Source organism: Haematobia irritans, chromosome 1 (assembly GCF_050003625.1).
Source record: "Haematobia irritans isolate KBUSLIRL chromosome 1, ASM5000362v1, whole genome shotgun sequence".
NCBI classification, from domain to species: domain Eukaryota; kingdom Metazoa; phylum Arthropoda; class Insecta; order Diptera; family Muscidae; genus Haematobia; species Haematobia irritans.
Window position 1 is genome coordinate 85,448,066 of NC_134397.1, and position 23,021 is coordinate 85,471,086.

At 32.1% G+C, this 23,021-nt stretch overlaps 1 protein-coding gene across 1 annotated transcript; it reads left to right on the plus strand.

Annotated features, from left to right (window-relative positions):
• On the plus strand, positions 1-22,306 carry LOC142239796 (uncharacterized). Its single transcript, XM_075311563.1, has 3 exons — positions 1-349; positions 16,181-16,570; positions 22,121-22,306. The coding sequence occupies exons 1-3, from the start codon at positions 214-216 to the stop codon at positions 22,201-22,203; spliced, it is 609 nt and encodes a 202-aa protein (XP_075167678.1). The 5' UTR covers positions 1-213; the 3' UTR covers positions 22,204-22,306.
• Positions 22,307-23,021: the final 715 nt, after the last annotated feature.

Genomic DNA, 23,021 nt, shown 5'->3' on the forward strand with positions numbered 1-23,021 from the left:
CATTGTCACAATTCTCTACGTGCAACTTTATTTGCTTTTTGAAACTGAAAGAAATTTAAATTCTTTCACGGCGTTACAAGCTCAGCATATTGAAAGCAGCATAGCAGCAGACACTTTCTATGTAAAGAAAAAACTTTTATGTAGGGGTCCGTAAATGTCTGCATTTAGTGTTGTGTTGAGTTTTAATAAGTGTGGAAGCACTTGCAGGTGAAAATGCCTTCGTTTAAATATTCCATCCATTTACTGGGATTATACTTATTTACATTGTTCTACATATGCAAAAGTGAAGCTCCCTATCCTGACGATACATACATAAATGCCCTGCAAACATCACATTTAACAGATACTGGTGCGTTAACAAAAAAAATAAATAAAATATTAAAAATGTCTATTAAAACTATGTGGAATCATCACTTTTGATATTCATGTTTTCTACAAATTTGTTTTAAAATATATGTGTTAACCTTCGGTATGTTACAAATTTCAGTTTCGTAAACTTAAAGATAGTTTTTAAGAAACGAAAATGAAAGTGTATCTAAAATTAAATTAATTTCCGTGTCTTATGTTCCACATATAAGTGGGATAAATGATTTGATGATAATTGAACATTAAAATGTTACGAAATTTATTTTGTGCTGTTTAAAACAAAATTGTATACATAAAAATACACGAAATGTTCCAATCCATTTTAAGATATTTCTGTTAAACGGCATTGAAGAGTCCCCAGTATAAATTACATGGTGTTGATGTTGTGTTACAGGACAAATTTTCGCATTTGTTTTCTTTTCTAATCTTTAAAAATCTCTATAAAGATAGCAAAAAAAAAAAAAAAAAAAACAAGTGAGTAAAGTAAAACGTCGGGCGGTGCCGACTATAACACCTAAACCACACCTATTGAATAGTAAATATAAGGATTTGTGGGGTACCATTGAAATAGGGTTGCGAGATAAACCGTATCTCCATATTTAAGAAAATTAAGGGGTACATGTTTGTGGGAGTTTTATCACAATCAGAACAGAAATGTCTGATATATGGAGCTATAGTTAATTTTGCACCTACAGAATTAGTATGCCACCATTAACACCCAGAAATTAGTGACCCCTTCCTTAAGTTAAAATGAACTAATTGTGAAGAAAGTTGAACTTCGTATAACGTCAAAGACATTTTTATTTGTTTGAACAATGTGATTTTCGTAGAAATTAAGTAGAATGCATTCCATATATTAGTTAAAATTTTCCTATATTTATGTACCACTATACTACAGAATGAAAAAATTGAAATGAATTGAATTTATATATAGAATGATTTTATTGAACTTTTTTCATTCATTTGGACAAATCTTACATATTTGTGGTAAACCTTTTACTTAAAAATTAGAACTGCTTACCTTCGTGTTTAAATACAATTTTATTTATTTATATAGGCAATTTTTTCTTCAATAAAATACATGTTTTATTAATATATTAAATATATTTATTAAGAATCAACAGCATCGACTGGCCTTAAAATATTAGTTTATTATTCAACTATTTCCAATTTCTATGTAATGTCATCAACTGTAAAACCTTATGTTTTTCTTCTTCTTGTATACTCAAAAAAAGTGAACTCTCTATTTCACTAAAGCCAATTTAACTTTATGTTAGTTCATGGAATTATTATGTATGGAGAAAGTTTCCTTTACTCTAATAATTTTTTGTGTACGTTAGTTAAATTAACTAAAAGCGAGGAAAAAAATATACTCAAATAAAGCATAAAGATTAACTATATTCGTGTCTTCAAAAAAATAGTTCAGAATTTTCTTAATTTTGCAAATTTTACTAAAAATGCGTCCATCATGAACTGCGTATGTCACTAAAGACATTCTTGCAATTTTGAACTCCAAGTTTTTCCTTCAAACTACAAAATGTTCTTTAACAAGTGCAAAAACTTAGTTATGTCTAATAAATTTTCTTGAATTTGTCGAAAAATATTTACTTATTTTTATGACATCGGCGTGATGCCAACGTTTGTAATACTGTTTAGTTAAAATTTTCTACATATATTCAAAATTTTCTAAAATTAACCGAAAGTTTTCTTCCTGGTGGGTTCACTGTTTTTTCAGTGTATATAGGCATTTTTTTCTTCAATAAAATACATGTTTTATTAATATATTAAATATATTTATTAAGAATCAGCAGCATCGACCTTAAAATATTAGTTTATTATTCAACTATTTCCAATTTCCATGTAATGTCATCAACTGTAAAACGTAATGTTTTTCTTCTTCTTGTACCTTTCACTTTTAATGAGTTGCTGCGTAACGATTTTGTCCTCCTTTTACAATTTCAATATCTACAGATATAAAAAAAATCATAAACCAAAGGGTTAGCTTCACTGAATATTACCTGATAATTGAAAATTCCAAAATGAAGACGAATGAAGGGGTTGTTATTCTGTTGGTGTTTTCTTTCTTCATACAACATCACGAACATTGATAGACTTATTGTTTGTTATTTATGTTCAATAATTTCCAAACAATTTAAAATAACAAATATTTTATATATTTTATTTGTTATTTATATTATTTTATATGTAGTTCGAATAAACTAATGCTATGTTCCCACCGACTCGTTTTTCTCATTCGTTTTTCCAAAACATTTCACCGTTCACACCGGGTTGAGATATTTTAGTTTGACAGTTACCATAGAAACTAGAAATTCACATTTACTCGAAATTCACATATATGAAACCTATGTCCAAATGATTACTGCGAGCGCAAAGGGGAAAAAAATTATGTTATTTTCACATGTCCATGTCCTTAAAAGCCTTTGTTTATTCTTTTTTTTTCTATGAAACTTATTTCAATATTTTGACATATATTTTGAATAGGGTATGTTATTCGGGGTATATTTCCAAATTAGGTGCACTGAAAACAGTGAACCCACCAGGAAGAAAAATTTCGGTTAATTTTAGAAAATTTTGAATATTTTTAGAAAATTTTAACTAAACAATATAACAAACGCTGGCATCACGTCGATGTTATAAAAATTAGTAAATATTTTTCAACAAATTCAAGAAAATTTATTAGACATAATTAAGTTTTTTCACTTGTTAAAGAAAATTTTGTAGTTTGAAGGAAAAAATTGGAGTTCAAAATTGCAAGAATGTCTTTAGTGACATACGAAGTTCATGATGAACGCATTTGTAGTAAAATTTACAAATTTAAAGAAATATTGAACTATTTTGTGGAAGACACGAATTTAGTTAATTTTTATCCTTCATTTGTGTATATTTTTTTCCTCGGTTTTAGTTAATTTAACTAACGTACACAAAAAAAATATTAGAGTAGAGGAAACTTTCTCCAAACATAATAATTCCATGAACTAAACGAAAGTTAAATTGGCTTTAGTGAAATATAGAGTTCACTTTTTTTTGAGTGTGGATTCATATTCTAAAATTGACGTGTTTTGGAGGAAAACTTGTGTTTTTAACTTGTTTTTTAGTATGGCGAAAACGACTCGTTTTGAAGTGCTTATAAAGGGAAAACATTTCAAACCCCAAAACATGCTTGGTGAGAACACCGTATAATATATTTTTCTATGCCAAGTGTTATTTGTATGTATGATAAGCTTTCTATAATAAAGGAAGTCAGAATTATCATTTTATAATAAATTTTACTAAATTTGAGGAAACTTGGTTTTAGTTCGGCTTTTGTTTATTTTTACGAATGCTTTATTATCAGAGAATACAATTTTCTTATTGAGTAGTAAATTCTTATACTCCGCGAAGAAAACAGTATTAGTAAAATTCCTTGCCTTATTCTATTTACCTCCATTTTCATGAAACTCCGTTAGTGCTACGTTAGCTAACGAACTTTTAAACCGTGATATCTACATATCTGTCATCTTGCGTATATATTCTATATGCCTGTTAGAAACTTAACTGTTGAAAATTTTTCAGTTAAAGTTAACCGGAGAAAATATATTCCCATTTTTCTTTTTGTTAACTGGCAGTTAAAGCGTAACGCTACATGAAAATGGCCGTTAATGAACTATTCTTAACTGCTTTCAGTTTAGGATTTTTTTACTGAAACAAGTAAATTTTATTATTTAACACAAAAATTTAACATAATGGAAATAAAATGGTTAAACTAAATTGATGAACATTTTTTCCTTTAGTTTCGAAGGCACTTTCTTTTGGGTGAATACACAAAAAGAGGAAATCGCTCAAATAGTGTGGTTAAAAAAAATAATTTGGGAAATATCTTTATGTAAGAGCTACATGTAAGTCGAACTACGATCGGCTAATACTTTAAAAATTTAAATTTGAGTAAAATTGGTTAGTAAATAAGAGTATAATGACAAAATTTGGGAAAATCGAGAGATGTATATATATGGGAGGTATATCTAAATCTGAACCGATTTGGATGATATTTTGCAGGTTTAGTTGATAACATACAACAGAAGTTTACTTTGTACTAAATTGAGTAAGATCGGTTAATAAATAAGGCTATTATAACCAAATTTGGGAAAATCGGGTGATACATATATATGGGAACTATAGCTAAATCTGAACTGATTTCAATGATTTTTTGCATACATAGTAAGTACTATGGAATATTAGATTTTGCCAACCTTGATTAAGATCGGGTGATAAATAAGGGACTTATGGGCAAATTTTTCAAAATTGGGCGATACATACAGTGCTGTTCAAAAATTTGCAACCACATTCCCTGTTGAAAACATCAAAAACATACGAAATTCAAGATAGCCGCATTTGTAATAAAATTTACAAATTTAAAGAAAATATGAACTTTTTTGTGAGAAGTACGAATTTCGCTAATTTTTAACTAACACACGCAAACAATCATTAGAGTAAAGGAAACTTTTTCCAAACATAATAATTCCCTGAACTAATATAAAGCTACATAGGCTTTAGTGAAATAGAGGGTTCAAGTTTTTTTAGTGTACTAAGTTTCTTGAAGTTTGTCGTCAGAAAAAATAATCTCGGGTACCAATTAACCGTTCAAATATAACGAGTTTGATACACTGAAAAAAACATACCCGGTTCCAAAGATTTTGTCTTTACTTAAAAGATTTTAGTATTGATTCCGAGCCAAAGAAGCGGAGAATACAAGTAAGGATACATTTAAGACACAATTCTCTTTTAAATTTGGGTTTGTGTACTTGCTTCTAAGAAGCAAATTTTAATTTTTCGCTTTTTCAGCTTTGTTTCTTCTTATGTTATTAAACTCCTTTAAAAACGACTTAACAACAACTATATTTTCCAAATTAAGACCCGACTTCCAGTAGAAAGTATGCTATGTTTCAAGTAAAAAAAGTTTTTAAAATAAAGTGTTGAAAACCATGTCCTATTTTTAAACGAATTTTTGCTTTGTAGTCAAGATGCAAAAAGACAACAAATTTAAAGACAATTTCATTAATTTTAAAGAATTTGTCTGATTTATTAGAGTCAAGTTGACCTAAGTCCAAACATTTTTGCTTTCATGTTACGATACCCATTTTTAAGTCAAATCACTTAATTATAAAGACAATACGGCTTCATTGAAAAGTTTATCGACTTTTGGACAAGGAAAAGCTCTTTATAAAGGGTGATTTGTTAAGAGCTTGATAACTTTTTTTTTTAAAAAAACGCATAAAATTTGCAAAATCTCATCGGTTCTTTATTTGAAACGTTAGATTGGTCCATGACATTTACTTTTTGAAGATAATTTCATTTAAATGTTGACCGCGGCTGCGTCTTAGGTGGTCCATTCGGAAAGTCCAATTTTGGGCAACTTTTTCGAGCATTTCGGCCGGAATAGCCCGAATTTCTTCGGAAATGTTGTCTTCCAAAGCTGGAATAGTTGCTGGCTTATTTCTGTAGACTTTAGACTTGACGTAGCCCCACAAAAAATAGTCTAAAGGCGTCAAATCGCATGATCTTGGTGGCCAACTTACCGGTCCATTTCTTGAGATGAATTGTTCTCCGAAGTTTTCCCTCAAAATGGCCATAGAATCGCGAGCTGTGTGGCATGTAGCGCCATCTTGTTGAAACCACATGTCAACCAAGTTCAGTTCTTCCATTTTTGGCAACAAAAAGTTTGTTAGCATCGAACGATAGCGATCGCCATTCACCGTAACGTTGCGTCCAACAGCATCTTTGAAAAAATACGGTCCAATGATTCCACCAGCGTACAAACCACACCAAACAGTGCATTTTTCGGGATGCATGGGCAGTTCTTGAACGGCTTCTGGTTGCTCTTCACTCCAAATGCGGCAATTTTGCTTATTTACGTAGCCATTCAACCAGAAATGAGCCTCATCGCTGAACAAAATTTGTCGATAAAAAAGCGGATTTTCTGCCACTGATTTTGGTAATAAAATTCAATGATTTGCAAGCGTTGCTCGTTAGTAAGTCTATTCATGATGAAATGTCAAAGCATACTGAGCATCTTTCTCTTTGACACCATGTCTGAAATCCCACGTGATCTGTCAAATACTAATGCATGAAAATCCTAACCTCAAAAGAATCACCCTTTATTAGAGAAATGCGTCTTCTATGCTAAGCAAAATTTGTATTCGTATATCAAGGGCATGAAATCTTTGACCTCACGACAATATTTTTTTCAATGTAGAACTGAAATATACGTACCTCCCGATCATTATTAATCATATTTACAACTTAAACCAATTTACGCATCGCCTGCGTTAGGCTGTCCATTACATCTCTTTTAAAGAGAACATGTTCTCTTTTTGTGTTTGTATCTTTTTGTTCACTCTCATTTTTTGGTGCCGTATTTTTATGTCCAACAGTGCTCTTTATATATTTTATATATATTTCAAAAAAAAATCCTAGATTGATGGAATTTTATTTATTTAGTAGGAATTCGCCACTAATTGTTTACTGGGTTAAATCTGTTGACAAATTAAAGGCCGGAACACAATTGCGACGTTTCGACGTACGGCGTTAAAATTAGAAATATATGTAATTGAACGTACGACGTAAATACGCCAATACGTTGTCGTCGTCAATCGTGGGCGAGATCATAGGAACATGTGTGTTTTATTTTTGACAGCGTATTTTTGAATTTATTTTGTTTATTTTTTAAGAAAATGTGATTCTGTTTGTTTTTTATTGTTTTATTATATATTTATTTCGTTGTTTCTATCATTAGAAACTATTATTATTTTAATTTTAACATCAATAAAATTATTCATTATTTAATAAAGAATTTTTTTATTGTAAACTCTTTTTTAGTTAATATGTTCTCTTTTTTTAAAGCGAAAGTTCTCTTTTGAAAATTATCCATATGGAAACCCTAGCCTGCGTACATTTGTATTCTTCTATTGAATAATTTGACAGGTAGATCGTTAGTATAGAGACGAAAGTCGATAAGAGATTCGACTTGAAAATCGGTATCTTAGCATGAAAAAAATTCTTTTGACTAAGGTCAAAAAACGACTAAATTAATATTTGTTACCTAGAATCAAGAACGTAAAACTCAAATTTAAAAAAGTAAGTAATAACCAGTAATAACTCTCCTTAAGGACGGTATGCACCTCTAGCGAAAAATTTCATTCCCATAAGAAATGCATTGCTATTTATGCTAACGAAATTTTCGGTAGCGTTCAATTTCGTAAGCTAGTACGCACCTCTAATGAAAATAACAGGGTTGTCAAAAGCAAACATTTAATTTATTACAATCATTGAGTGCGTAAAAGTTTTAAAAGGTCTGTAAATAATAAAAAAATTATTTGAGGAATATTTGGAACATATATTAACAATTTTTAAAAGCGATTAGCTGGTTTAAAATTTGTGTTTTTTTGTTGTAGATTTAAATAAATTTTTGCTACCGAAAATTTCGCTAGAGGTGCATACCGGCCTTTACCCTGTAACCTTGTAGGTAAGCGCACACTGAAAAAAATAAACCCACCAGGAAGAAAACTTTTGATTAATTTTCGAAAATGTTGAATATTTGTAGAAAATTTTAACTAAACGGTATTACAAGTGCCGGCATCACGCCGATATCACAAAAATAATAAAAAATAATTTTGCACAGAGCTTCCGCATATCCAAATATTGATTAATGATATGACTAACACGTTCCTTTGATATCTTTACGGCCTCTGCTATCTCGATCAACTTCATTTTACGGTCATTCAAAATCATTTTGTGGATTTTTTGATGTTTTCGTCGGTAACCACCTCTTTCGGGAGTCCACTGCGTTCACCGTCCTCCGTGCTCATTTCACCACGCTTGAATTTTGCATACCAATCAATTATTGTTGATTTCCTTGGGGGCAGAGTCCGGAAACTCATTATTAAGCCAAGTTTTTGCTTCCACCATATTTTTTCCCTTCAGAAAACAGTATTTTATCAAAACACGAAATTCCTTTTTTCCATTTTTTTCACAATAGAAAAAGTTGCATCACAAAATACGCTCTATTCCACAAACTAATTGACTTACAGACGTCAAATTTTGACACGAATCATTTGAAGGTTGGTACTATATAAAAATAATATGCATTTAATACTACACCCAGAAAAAAGTGACCCCTTCTTTAAGTTAAAATGAACTCATTGTGAAGAAAGTTGAACTTCGTATAGCGCCAAAGACATTTTTATTTGTTTGAACGATGTGATTTTCGAAGAAATTAGGAATAATGCATTCCATATATTAGTTAACATTTTCCTATATTTATATACCACTATACTACAGAATGAAAAAATTTAACTAATTTGAATTCATATATGGAATGATTTTATTGAATTTTTTTTTCATTCATTTCGACAAATCTTACACATTTGTGGTAAAAATTTTACTTCATAATTAGAACTGCTTACCTTCGTTTTTAAATACAATTTTATTTATTTCTATAAGCAATTTTATCTTCAATAAAAGACATGTTTTATTAATATATTGAATATATTTATTAAGAATCAACAGCATCGAATCTCTTTGAAATATTAGTTTATTATTCCACTATTTCCAATTTCCGTGTGATATTATCAACTGTAAAACGCACTTTTTCTTCTTCTTGTACTTTTCACTTTTAATAAGTTGCTGCCTAGCGATTTTGTCCTCCTTTTACAATTTCAATACCTACAAATATAAAAAATCATAAAACATCTTTGTTGCAAAAGGTTAGCGTCACTGAATATTACCTGATAATTGAAGATTCCAAAATGAAGACAAATGAAAGGGTTGTTATTCTGCTGGTGTTTCCTTTCTTTATACACTATCACGAACATTGATAGATTTATTTAAAAAAACGAAAAATTTTCTCACTAATTTAAAATAACAAATATTTTATATATTTTATTTGTTATTTATTATATTATTTTACCATATTATTTTTTAACAATCTCTCCGTATACCAAAGCAACGCGATTCCAACTAAAAAAACAACCGACGCGCAAATATATCGATTACACCCACGCGCAAACACATCGATTACGATGACAGGTATCGATTACAGGTAGACAATAGAAATTTAGGAAAATTTCCTATATTCTAACAAGTGTGTTTCCTTAAGTTTTGAAAGGATTCATACTTCTTAGTACGAATGAACTAAAATATTTTTCTATGCCAAGTGTTGTTCGTATGTATGAAAAACTTTCTATTACACTAGGCAACAAATCACAAACTTTTCTCTGTGAATTGTTTCTAGCATTTTTTTCTTATTGATTATGACCTACTAAACACTAAAATGATTTTTAAAAAATTTTCTGTCGATTGGTTTTCGAGATATAATTTTTTTTTTTAATTTTTGGAGGTACACCTACAATTTTGAGCATATCTTTCGTTTTCTTTGACCTTTTTGATCCGAATACTACTCAAATTAAAGAAAATTGAGCCGTTTACAACTCATTCTCAGTAAATTTTCAAATCGGGTAAGTAGTTTGGATGTTAGCGGCTTAAAAAGGTAAAAAACGGCATTTTTTAAGTAAAAATGTGGCAAAAAAAAACATATAAAAATTCATATAAAATATAAAAAATAAATACCAAAAAAAAATTATCAGTCCGCTATTTGTTAAGTAAGGGCTTAATTTCTTTGTAAAGATTCCAGCTACACGTAAAAAAACAAAAAAATGCCGTTAGAAATTTTTTTATATTTTATATGAATTTTTATATGTTTTTTTGCCACATTTTTACTTAAAAAACGCCGTTTTTTACCTTTTTAAGCCGCTAACATCCAAACTACTTACCCGATTTGAAAATTTACTGAGAATGAGTTGTAGACGGCTCAATTTTCTTTTATTTGAGTAGTATTAGGATCAAAAAGGTCAAAGAAAACGAAAGATATGCTCAAAATTGTAGGTGTACCTCCAAAAATTAAAAAAAAAAAAAAAATTAAACAAATTATATCTCGAAAACCAATCGACAGAAATTTTTTTAAAAATCATTTTCGTGTTCAGTAGGTTATAATCAATAAGAAAAAATATGCTAGAATCAATTCACAAAATGGTTGTTGGCTAGTGTTATAAAGGAAGTCGCAATTATCATTTTATAAGAAATTTTACTAATTTTGAGGAAACTCGGTTTTAGTTCGGTTTTTGTTTATTTTTACGAATGCTTTGTTATCGGTGAATAAAATTTTCTTTTTCAGTAGTAAATTCTTATACCCAGCGAAGAAAATAGTATGAGTAAAATTCCATGCCTTATTCTAGTTAATGAACTATTCCTAACTGCTTACAGTTTAGGATTTTTTTACTGAAACGAGTAAATTTTATTATTTTTCACAAAAATTTACCTTAATGGAAATAAAATGGATAAACTATATTGATGAAAATTTTTTCCTTTAGTTTCGAAGGCACTTTTTTCTGGGTGTAGCGACGCCATCTATGTGTCAGACCGGGGACTTATCAGCCGGGGACTTATCAGATTTTATGCAATAGTTTTAGAATCATATAAAACTTAGCCCTGAAAAAAGTTTGTCCGGTTCCAAAGATTTTGTGTTTAAACTAATGATTTTGGTATTGATTCCGAATCAAAGAAATGGAAGTAAGGCACATTGAAGACACAATTCTCTTTTAAATTTGAGTTCTGAATGAATACTAGGAGACGAATTGGAACTCTTTTCGTTTTTTCGACTTCATATACAGAGTCCTTTAGAAATGTTTTAACGATAACTTAAATATCCAAATGCAGACACGACTTCAAGTAAATACTATGCTATTTTTCAAGTAAAATCGCCTTTAAAATAAAATATTAAAAGACACACTGAACAGTGAAGAAAAATGTTGGTTAATTTTAGAAAATCTGGAGTATTATTAGACAATTTTAAGTAAACTATATCACAAAAGTAAGTAAAAATTTTTCGACAAATTCAAGAAAATTTATTAGGCATAATTAATTTCGTTCACTTGTTAAAGAAAATTTTGTAGTTTCAAGGAAAAATTGGAAGAATGTCTTTAGTGCCATACGAAGTTCAAGATGGGCGGATTGTAATAAAATGTACATTTTTAAAGATATAATGAACTATTTTGTGAGAAGTACGAATTTAATAAATCTTTTTGCTTCATTTGTATATATTTTTCCACGTTTTTTAGTTAATTTAACTAACGTATGCAAAAAATTATTAGAGAAAAAGAAACATTCTTCTTTGAAATAGGGGGTTCACTGTTTTTGAGTGCATTTCCTATTTTTGTGTGCTGCTTAGCTTTGCTAGATACACCGAAGGAAATTTCTTCGTAAAAAGAACGAAAAATTTCGGTAAAAGTATGAAATTTGTCATTGTTTTACAACCAAAGAAACTTTTCATTACAAGTACGAAATATTTCGTACTTTTTACGAAGAAAAGTTCTTCCAAAATTTTCGTAGTTTGTAAGAAAAAAAATCGTACTCTTTATGAAGAATCTTCGTACTATTTATGCAAAATCTTAGTACTTTTTATGAAACAATTTCGTTCTTTTTGTAAAAATGTTTCGTACTTTTTATGAAAAATTTTCGTAGTTTTTATGAAAAATTTTCTTCCTTTTTATGAAAAACTTTCATACTTTTTTTTCTAAAAATGTTCGAACAGATTCAAGTTCCCCTGGAATATGTAAGGTAGTTCCTAGCCTTGCTAACTCATCTGCTTCGCAGTTCCCCGGTATGTTCCTATGGCCAGGTACCCATATTAGGTGTATATTGTACTGCTCAGCCATCTCGTTGAGAGATTTGAGGCATTCGATGGCCGTTTTCGAGTTATGGAACCCAGAGTCCAAGGATTTTATTGCAGGTTGACTGTCTGAGTATATATTAATGCCAATATTTATTGAAACATTACTTCTCAGCCAATACACCACCTCTCTTATTGCTAATATTTCAGCCTGAAAACACTAAAGTGATTAGATAAACTTTTCGCCATTCGAAGTTCCAGATCTTTAGAATATTCTCCGAACCCCACTTGTCCATCCAATTTGGAGCCATCAGTGTAGAAATCTATATATCGTTTATTCCCCGGGGTCTGTGGACACCACGCCTCACTGTTGGAAATTAGAGTTTCAAACTTTTTGTCGAAAAGCGGTTTCGCCAGAGTGTAATCCACTACGTTAGGCACATCTGGCATTATTTTGAGGATCGAACTGTGACTGTATATTTTTTCCGACCTCAGCGACAGCTCGCGCAACCGCACAACCATTGTTGCAGCTGACTGTTTGGGCAAAATATCTAAAGGCAATAGATGCAGCATGACATTAAGGGAATATGTTCCTGTCTTACTGAATGCACCTGAGATACACAAGCACGCTGTTCGCTGAACTTTATTTAAACTTGTCGGCTTCTGAAGTTCCAACCACCAGGCCACAACACCATGTAGCATTATAGATCTAACCACTGCCGTGTATAGCCAATGCACAATTTTCGGCTTTAGTCCCCATTGTTTTCAATTGCTTTTTGCACGAGTACAAATCTACCGTGGCTTTTCTTGCCCTTTCTTTAATATTAAGCTGAACTTTAAGCTTCCTGTCCAAAATAACCCCAAGGTATTTTCCACACTCACCAAAGGGAATTTCAATACCCCCTAAGGATATGGGCTTAACCGTGGGAGTTTTGGGATCTTTGCAGTACACGACTAATTCTGTCTTTGCAGGATTTACTCCAAGACCATTCTCTTTCGCCCATTTCTCAGTCATACGGAGGGCTCTCTGTATAACATCTCTGATTGTGGATGGGATCAGAGGCTGCTAGAGCCACATTGTCTGCTATGCCACCACTTTTATCCTTTCTTTTTTTAGGGAAAACAGAAGATTGTTTATAGCAACATTCCAAAGAAGAGGTGATAGAACTCCTCCTTGGGTAGTGCCTCTTGTTTACATACCTTTGTATGTTTGCTTGTCCTAGTGTGGCTGAAATACGTCTCCTCTTAGAAGTTCGTCTAACAGCCTAATTATACCTGGATCAATATTCAGAGTTTCCAGTCCATTTAATATCGAGATGGGATGGACGTTATTGAATGCCCCATCGATGTCTAGAAGCGCCACGATTGTGCATTCATTGACAAATAGTGAGCTTTCAAGAAAGCTGACTAGTGCATGTAATGCGGTCTCAGTAGACCTGCCCTTCGAGTATGCAGGCTGTCGTTTCGAGAGCAAACTTGAATCGACGTTAGTTCTAAGATAAATGTCTATCATCCTCTCCAGAGTCATAATTAGGAATGAGGATAACCTGATTGGTCGGAAATCCTTCGCACTCGAGTGAGAGGCTTTTCCCGCTTTGGGTATGAAAACGACTTTTGTTTCCCTCCACTTTCCTGGAATATATGTTAAGTTTATACATAACTGCTTGTAACTACACCACAGTAATTCCATCAGGTCCGGGGGATTTGAATTATCCAAAGCTATTTAAAGCCCATTTTATTATAGATTCCGATACAATTTCCTCGATAAGAAATGACCGCTAACCGCTGATGAAACCTACAGTGGAGTTAGTGGATGCTTGTACCTTCCGTAGCCTGGAAGCCACTGACGTATTCTCAATACTGGTACAGTAATCATTCTCAGTTCTCTCTCTCCCAATCCTCCGGAGCTCATACCCGGGTCCAATATTTGCAATTGGATATCTCTAGAATTGCTACGACAGTGTCTGCATTGCTCAATGAAGGAAGCAGAAACAAGTTTAGTTCGTTTTTAGCAATTATACATGCTCGATTTATATCTTTACCGGTATTATCCAAAAGTTTGAAATCCGGAGTGCTTAATTCACAGATCTTGTTCTTATATATGTATGGCTCTTGAATAAGAACTATATATATGTATCCTTTGAGGCAGCACAAGCGGTCTTACAACGGTGAAGATTTATCTGGAGGAACCGTAGAACCATCCAAATTTTCAACCCCGTCACACCAGCCGCTTCAATTGAGTCATCAAGAGCTTCCTCTTCACAGATCTCTGTGACTCTCGCAACACCTATCGCAAGCATATCAATGTCAATGTCTGCAGGTTTTATGTCTCCTTCGGCTTCGCAAGATTTTTTCACTTCTGACTCTACCGAAGGCTTGTCCGTTTCGGAATCCTTTGGCTAATCGCCTTCGTATAGCTTCATATGGATATCATGAAAGCCATAACTTACACGTTCTTGGGTCTGGGCTAGATGTGGCAGCGATTCAATGTTCAATATAAACACCGCACGTCGTCTTGGTCCATCCACCTCATCCAAACTACCAGCCTTCCAATCGGCGGTTGGAAGATCTGGGTTCATTCCTTTAGTCTGTTTATTATTGACTCAGGATCAGGTGGGTGTGCAGGTATCCATGCATGTGTTCTAGGTTTAGCCGGTATGCCTTTTTTATCGACTAACTCCAAAGCGGCTCCTTCCCAAACTTCACCAATTAGCATCAAAGCAGCTTTAAAGCAGTCCATAGACCTCTGGTCCGCAAATGCTATTAAATTATATCGTCCTTGATACCATCCAGCATTTTGCTGTCGAGGACTTGGTCCGGGTAACCTCTGAGTAGACACCAGACATCGCGTTCTCATTTTCCCCCAATTTTTGCTTTGGAACCATACCATCCAATGCAAAGGCTGTCTTTTGCAACTGAGGCAAACGATCTTTGATCCCGTTTAGAGGACGGCAGTTCATCCGGTGATCGTTTCCTTTTTCCAGCTTCAAGAATTGGTTGATCCCATTTTAAGGAATCGCTTTGCTTTGCTGACAACGTGCTTGGGTCGACTGATCCTTCTTTAGGATAAACAAAGCATTTCTGCGTTCCTTGAATCTCTTTCGTGAGGGATTCCCTCCTTTTGATGTCTTTACCTTAGAAAAGGTTCGACTTGCCAAAGTGTCGCCACCTGCCGACCCGTCTAAGGGTCGACTAATTGGACCTGATTCTTGGTCACTGCCCAAATTTATAACTTCAGTCGATACCCGTCCACTGGGGCCTGAAGTTGGCAACCCAGTGGATGACTTTGAATTTCGCTGCATGATGGTTTAATTTTCCACCACACGTGAAATTCGTAATAAGTACTTATTACGATGAAATACTCCGCTATTATTACTAACCATTGCTCCGCGGTGGCCAACTAAATGCATGTTAAATAAAGTTTGTTTAATCGGCTCGTGGGCGCAGAAAACGATGCTATATAAATATAACTGTTTGACTGTTGATGTCAATAACAGCTACGTAGCCCAGGGGATAGTGTGTTGGCTTACAAATTGTATGGTCCGCGGTTTGATTCTCCGTCCAGGCGAAAGGTAAAAATTAAAAAATATATAAAATCGAATAATTTCTTCTACATTGTTTGTATTACAGAAAAAGGGAGTTCAGAACTAAAACACCTAGTGGAAGTGAGAAAGATGTTAAAAAATTAATTGGGCTGTGGAAAAACTACTATTATACAAACAATATAAAATTAGTTATTCAATATTGTTAATTTAAATTGGCTATCAGGGAATATAGCCGCCGACTGATTTTCACCATTCATAGATCGTATAGTTAGCAAGTCATTAATAAAACAATTGTTACAACGGACAACCCATTAATAAAATTCGAAATTGCAAACCGTCCGGCACAGACTGGAGGAATCTCTATACCATCTGCCATTAAGCTGTCCAGTGTAAATACCGTATGCTGCCAACTGTGCCAAAAAAAAGAACAGCCCGATTTATATTTTCGTTTTAATTTTTTATCAATTTATTTCATTGTTTACCTAATTTTAGTGAATGATATCAATAGTGCAACTATTTCATTTTTTTTTTGTAATATTTATAATTGCAGACCCCAATACTGATTTCGGAGGGTATAATTACTCACCACCATCAAATAACCAATATTTGCCGCCGACCACACCCGTTCCAATCTACGGCCCACCAGCACCCGTATATGGACCACCATCTACCATTTATGGCCCACCCCAGCCTTACTATAAACCTATATTCCCACCTCATCCCAGAGACCACTTCTCATTACTAGAGAAATTGAAAGCAAAAATAAACCTATTTACAATTGGAAAAATTATTTTGAAACTTTTAATATTCAAAAAAATTGTAAAGTTCATTGGAATAATTTGTCTACTGCTATTTTTACCTAAACTTAAGGGCTTATTTAAGGAAGATATGTCCATGGATGAAGATAGTACTGAAAGTAAGCAAGTTGAAACTGAAAAAGGTGAGTTAATCTATACATTGTCATCATTGAACCGTAGCAACGGAGAATTTAATATCAATCGGATCATCACAAAAGCAACCTAGTGATAAAATAAGAGTGAGATAGAAAACAACTTGTGCACAGTCCATCAGCCATTACTTTTGTTTAAAAAATATTTTTTAATCCCGTTACCTTTACTAAGCATTAATTGAATTAATTTGCTAGTGTAATGTCTTTATCATTTCCAATAAAATGAATCGACCTGTGTAAAATTACAAAAAGAAAACAGACCGATGGGATCTAATCCGCATACGTACGACAATGGCGTGTGTGACGAATTTCTCAATAATTACGTCGGCGAAAGCTTTTTCCGTCGTGTGTGTGCGTGTGTAAAATATTACTCACGTGCACACCTCTACACTAGTTATCCACTTATTTCAATAAATTACGTGCTCCGTGTAATTACAACATATGTACACTGGCAGCCAAAACTAAAGCAACTAGCCAATTTCGTTGCTCATAAAATAGGTTATATATTGTTTTACATCAAGTTACATGGCCATATTCGACTGCGCAAAATATAAATTAAGAATTTTTTCTATACTGATACAATTTATAAATTGTTAATAGGAATGCATATTAGTTGTGGTCAAATCTAAAGCAACCAGTAGTGGGATTCTGCATTTCTTTGCGATAATCGCATTGTCAACGTTGTCTATAGGGTTTTTTTCCGAGATCCTGTTCCCGGGAATTCCCGGGAAATCGCTATGTTTTCGCTCCCGCTTTCCCGGGAAGTTTTCTTTGCAGTACTTTATATAAAATGAAGGGGTAAATACTGCAAAAACATTATTTTTAGTACCATTGGGTAAATCATCATTCTCATTACACTTCCAAAATCTACATTAACCATTTCAACTGTAATTTTCTTTATAAATAAGGGACTTCAAATCCATTTTGAGTAGATTTTGAGGCTCATGTGAACGGGGTATAATTTAGCCTAAGTAGAGAAGAAAATATAACTTAATTGTTTTTGGTATTTTTGTTTAGATAAAATAAACTATGAAATGATGTAAGTAAAAATTTTCAATTACTTTGGAAATTGCATTCTCCTATTTAAATATGTTCCAAGAAGTAATAGTTTCCTTGTCCGACATAAATAGTCGTGGGTTCGAGCCCAGATTCTAACGACCTACCAATTGGTTAAAAGAATGTTGCTCGTCCTAATTTTTTATCGTCATATATCTGTAAACCGGCATTCCAATAGACTGGTAGACTAAGTAAACCTTTATAAACAAAGGGTCATTTTACATTATATAACCACTTTTGCAATTGCAAAATATTTTCATAATTATTGAATGTGTTTATGAAATACTAAAATGGCAACTTTTATTATAATAGTTACTTTAATTTTAAATATAGATGGTGTATTCCTTCTGGGAATATTGACCGAAAATGTGCATATAGTGCTAAAAAAATCCCCCTATATCGAAAGACTGTCCATTGTGACCATTGTAAAAGCTTTTTGCATTTTGTTATTACAGAATATTTCTTATTTTAGTATAATATACATAATATACATTGTTAGTTGTCCAGACAGCGCCTTATAACCGTAGCTTTAGGCGATTTATAATTTATTTAAATGTCTAAATATATTCCATATCGAAGCAAGTTTCCCTTTGACCGGGATCCCGGGAAATTCGAAATAAATTCCCGCTTTCCCTGGAATGGAAAAAGTCCTGGAATAAAACACTAGTTGTCTACGAAAAACATTGTTTACATTAACGTTTGGGTCATTCTGCAAATAACTTTGAGAACATTTGTTTAAGCTGCGTTGCTTGGCAGCCTTGACTACGAAAAACAGTAGAATGAAAGAATAGTACAAAACAGTTTGCAAAATTGGAAATTTTTTGCTAACTGAAAAGAAATAAACATAGCCGAAAGAGAAAAATGGGCGATACTTTCTATCTATATAAAATTTAATTTAAGACCATTTAAGTTAGTTCCGCCTTACTAAATTCTTGGATTTTTAAAATATTGATTTTTTTTAATAAAAAAGGATCCTTTCGTTTCTTAATAAAAGTAAATTAAATACACTATTTTGCATGAATGAAATTTTCTGCTGATAACGTCAATGCATTCGAGAAAATAAACAACCAAAATATCTTCGTTGTTTAGTTAACGATGTATTGATTGTTATCTGCACAGAAAACAACACAGCTGATTTTAAGCGATTGGAAATGTAGTTTAACATAAAACGGCTACCGAATAGTTTGGTTGTTATTTTTCTTGTTATCCCTTCTTAACGATGTGATCCATCGTTAAAATTGAATCCCACTACAGGTGACCACAACAACTGTTGTTGTTATTACCGTTATAATAACAATCGTTTTATGCTTTTTATTCTTTTTTCCTTCGTCATAAACGATTTCTAAGAGGGTTTAATAATTTAAAGCACGCATCTATTTTTGATTTTGGAGGACTTAAAAGGAATTTATAAAAATTGTTAGAAACAAATTCAGTACTTGGATAGAACAACAAATTATCAAAGACTATAAGAACAATTTATAACAAAAAAAACACTATTTCGGAAAGGATTAATAGATCAGTAATTTTGCAGATAATAAGTGCATTTTTACAACAGTTTCATCTTGGAGGAAGGAAAAAAACCTCAACCGAAGCGTGGTTAATCAGGCAACAGTGTAGCTAATTTGGCTTTTTTTCTCATTGATCTGGCTTGTTTGAAGTCGTTTAGCGGAAAAATGCATTTAGCTTGAAGCTTTTTTTCTGTTTTTTTTCGATGCCCTTTCAGAGATTTTTAACGTTTTTATTTTCGACATGTTTCATTTGAAATATGCACAAAACTGTGTTTTTATCTAACCCTTAGGTTAAAAGGTTAAAGTGGCAGCCCGATTAAATTTCAGGCTCCTTTAGATTATTCAGGCCATTGTGATACTATCTAACCCTTGCTGCCAGAATAATAGGTTTCCACATACATATTTCTCAATTCAAACATTAACCGATGTTGTAAATTTGTTGACTCGCTCATGGTGTCCTTTAGGGAAATAAAGTTTTGAATGACGTATTATTTTTTTAATGTCGAAAAATACAATAAAAAAATTCAAATTTGCAATGGAATAGAATTACATTGACGAAAATTTGACAACAATATGTATGTTTGCGTACTTTTCCAATAAAAATTATTTAGCACAAACTTGTTGGACCAGCGCTTCCCAAATGGGGGCGTCCCCCCAGGGGGCACCACGAAGTTCCAGGGGGGGGGGGGTGCAGCGTCATTTTTAGTTGAGCAGGTTTTATATCATTAAATTTGTTAAAACACCACAAATTGTTAAGTTCAACAAAGCATCAATAATATACTAGAAAAGAGCATACTATTCGTACATTTCGAAATGTTCATTTACCCACAGTGAGAAAAGAATAGAAGTTACATGCCATTATATAATTTGTTGTAGGTTTTCCATTATTAGTCGTTCACTTTATTTGCAACGGCTAAATTTTTTGCTAAAATATCAGAACCAGTATCCACTTTTGTATTCACACAATCAGAAAAAAGTGACCCCTTCTTTAAGTTAAAATGAACTCATTGTGAAGAAAGTTGAACTTCGTATAGCGCCAAAGACATTTTTATTTGTTTGAACGATGTGATTTTCGTAGAAATTAGTATATTTCCATATATTAGTTCCATATATTAGTTAACATTTTCCTATATTTATGTACCACTACACAATTTAATTATTTATTGATTTATACAAGCCATTTTTTCTTCTATAAAATACATGTTTTATTAATATATTAAATATACTTATTAGATATATAAATATATTAAATATACTTATTGGGATAGCCAAAATTTGAGCCCGATTAAACGACGTTAACACGTGCCGCCAAACTTTTTGGCCAAAAAATTCCTTTTTTTTCAAATTTTGAGCGACGAGCGGCACGTGTTAACGTGGTTAATCGGGCTCAAATTTTGGCTATCCCAAATCTGGAAAGGGGATTGGTTTTGTGGGGTTAAGGCGAATGCTCTTAGTGGCACCAGGTCGCGTTTTCGAAGCTAAAGGCTGGTCCAAGTCGGTTTGACTCAGCGACGAGCGGCACGTGTTAACGTCGTTTAATCGGTCTCAGATTTTGGCTATGCCAATATCTGGAAAGGGGATTCGTTTTGTGGGGTTAAGGCGAACAAGATTCCGTCATTTTTTTGCCCCATATAAGTTGCGGTCACTCTATGTAAACCGCATTTTTCTTCTTCTTGTACCTTTCACTTTTAATAAGTTACTGTCTAACGATTTTGTCCTCCTTTTACAATTTCAATACCTACAAATATAAACAATTATAAACCAATTTTTCAACAAAAGGTTAGCGTCACTGAATATTACCTGATAATTGAAGACGATTTAAGGGGTTGTTATTCTTCTGGTATTCTCTCACTAATTTACAATAACAAATATTTTATATATTTTATTTGTTATTTATTATTTTATTTTGCTAAATTATTTTTTAACTACTATCTCTCCGTATATCGTAACAACACGATTCCAACTAAAAACACAACCCACGCGCAAACATATCGGTTACATCCATGACAGGTATTGATTACAGGCAGATAAAAGAAATATAGGAAAATGTCCTATATTCTAACAAGTGTGTTTCCTTAAGTTTTGAAAGGATTGAATACTTCTTAGTAGGAATGAAGTAAAATATTTTTCTATTCCAAGTGTTATTCGTATGTATGATAAGCTTTCTATAATAAAGGAAGTCAGAATTATCATTTTATAGGAAATTTGACTAAATTTGAGGAAACTTGGGTTTAGTTCGGCTTTTTTTTTTGTAGAAAATTCTTATACCCTGCGAAGAAAACAGTATTAGCAAAATTCCATGCCTTATTCTAGTTAATGAACTATTCCTAACTGCTTTCAGTTTAGGATATTTTTTACTGAAACAAGTAAATTTTATTATTTCACATAAAAATTTGCCTTAATGGAAATAAAATGGCTAAACTAGATTGGTGAACATTTTTTACTGGGAGCAAATGCTCAGTAAAAACCTGCAACTTTTTTATATCTCAATTTTTGCTGGCTTTTTTGGAGTAAACGAATGACTTCCAGTAAAATTTTTTGATAATAACCAAAATTTATCGGGTACGCAAACGAAGCTAATATGACTTAAATATTGACATAGCCTCACAAAAGTACAACTACATGGAATATAATTTTTGAAACGAAGCTTCTATTTTTTTTAATTTCAATCAAAAATGTATCTTTGATGCAAAAAATATTTAGCTTTTTTCTGGCTATATTTTAGTTTTTTTTGGGTAAATCTAGCGGTTTTTGGTGAAACAATTCTGGTAACACTGTATGGCAATGCTCCAAAACAGTTTTTGATTAAAAAAGATTATCGGAAATATGAAAGTAAAAACTTTGTCGATCCAGTCACTATGAAATTGTCTCTTAATTTAAGTCCGAACACTTCTGTACGCTTTATTAAATTAATTAATTAATTAAATTAACAATACATTATTAATTAATTAAATTAACAATACTTTCTTTATTTCAGATACTTTGGAAAAACAAGTAGAGGAGACATTTGAGTTTGTTATGAATGCTTTCAAGAAGTTCAACAAAAATGCGGAATTCTAAATGTTATGATAATATCTCATTTATTTATTTATTTATGTAATTTATAAATTGTATATTGATAAATACTGAAGTCAGTATTAATAAATTTTAAAATTTGTTCACATTTTATCATGTTTTATATATACTGAACCATGCTTTAAGGTATGTCATTAGCGTAGCTAGACAATTTTCGCAGGGGGGGGGGGGGGGCTATAGCCCCTAGCAAAAAAATAATAGAATGATGTTATAGGTTCAATTAATGTTTTATTTTATAAAAATGAATAAAAAATCTGACTTAAACATAACTAGACAATTAATTTATAAAAAAAGCAACTAAAAGTAGTTCCACACTTTTAGGTGTTGTTCTAAAGGCACAATTTTAAAAGCACTTCGAAAAATGTCCTCACAAAGAAGTTAATTATTTTAACTACGCAGTTAAAGTCGTTTTTATAACCCTTTTTCGTATTTTTAATGGGTATTTTGTTTAATAGGTTAAAAAAGAGTAAGAGTTTATAAAATGGTACAAATTTTTCAAATTTTACAGCAAAAATTCTAAATCCATTCTAGAAAATTTTAATATTTTAATAATTTTTGAAAATATTCGAGGTCAAATGTTTCAGACAAGCGTTATAATGCATTAAAAATCATAAAAAAGATTTTATTCGGGAAAATATTACAAAATTTTTTAATTCACCTTATAATAAAGAAAACTAACTTCCAATTTAGAAGACAATGGTAAGAAATAAAATTATATATTGCCATCGGCAACTGCTACCACAATGCAAAGTCGTAAATAGGTTTTCAAATTATGGGGGGGGGAGTAAAATTTTTCTGGGGGG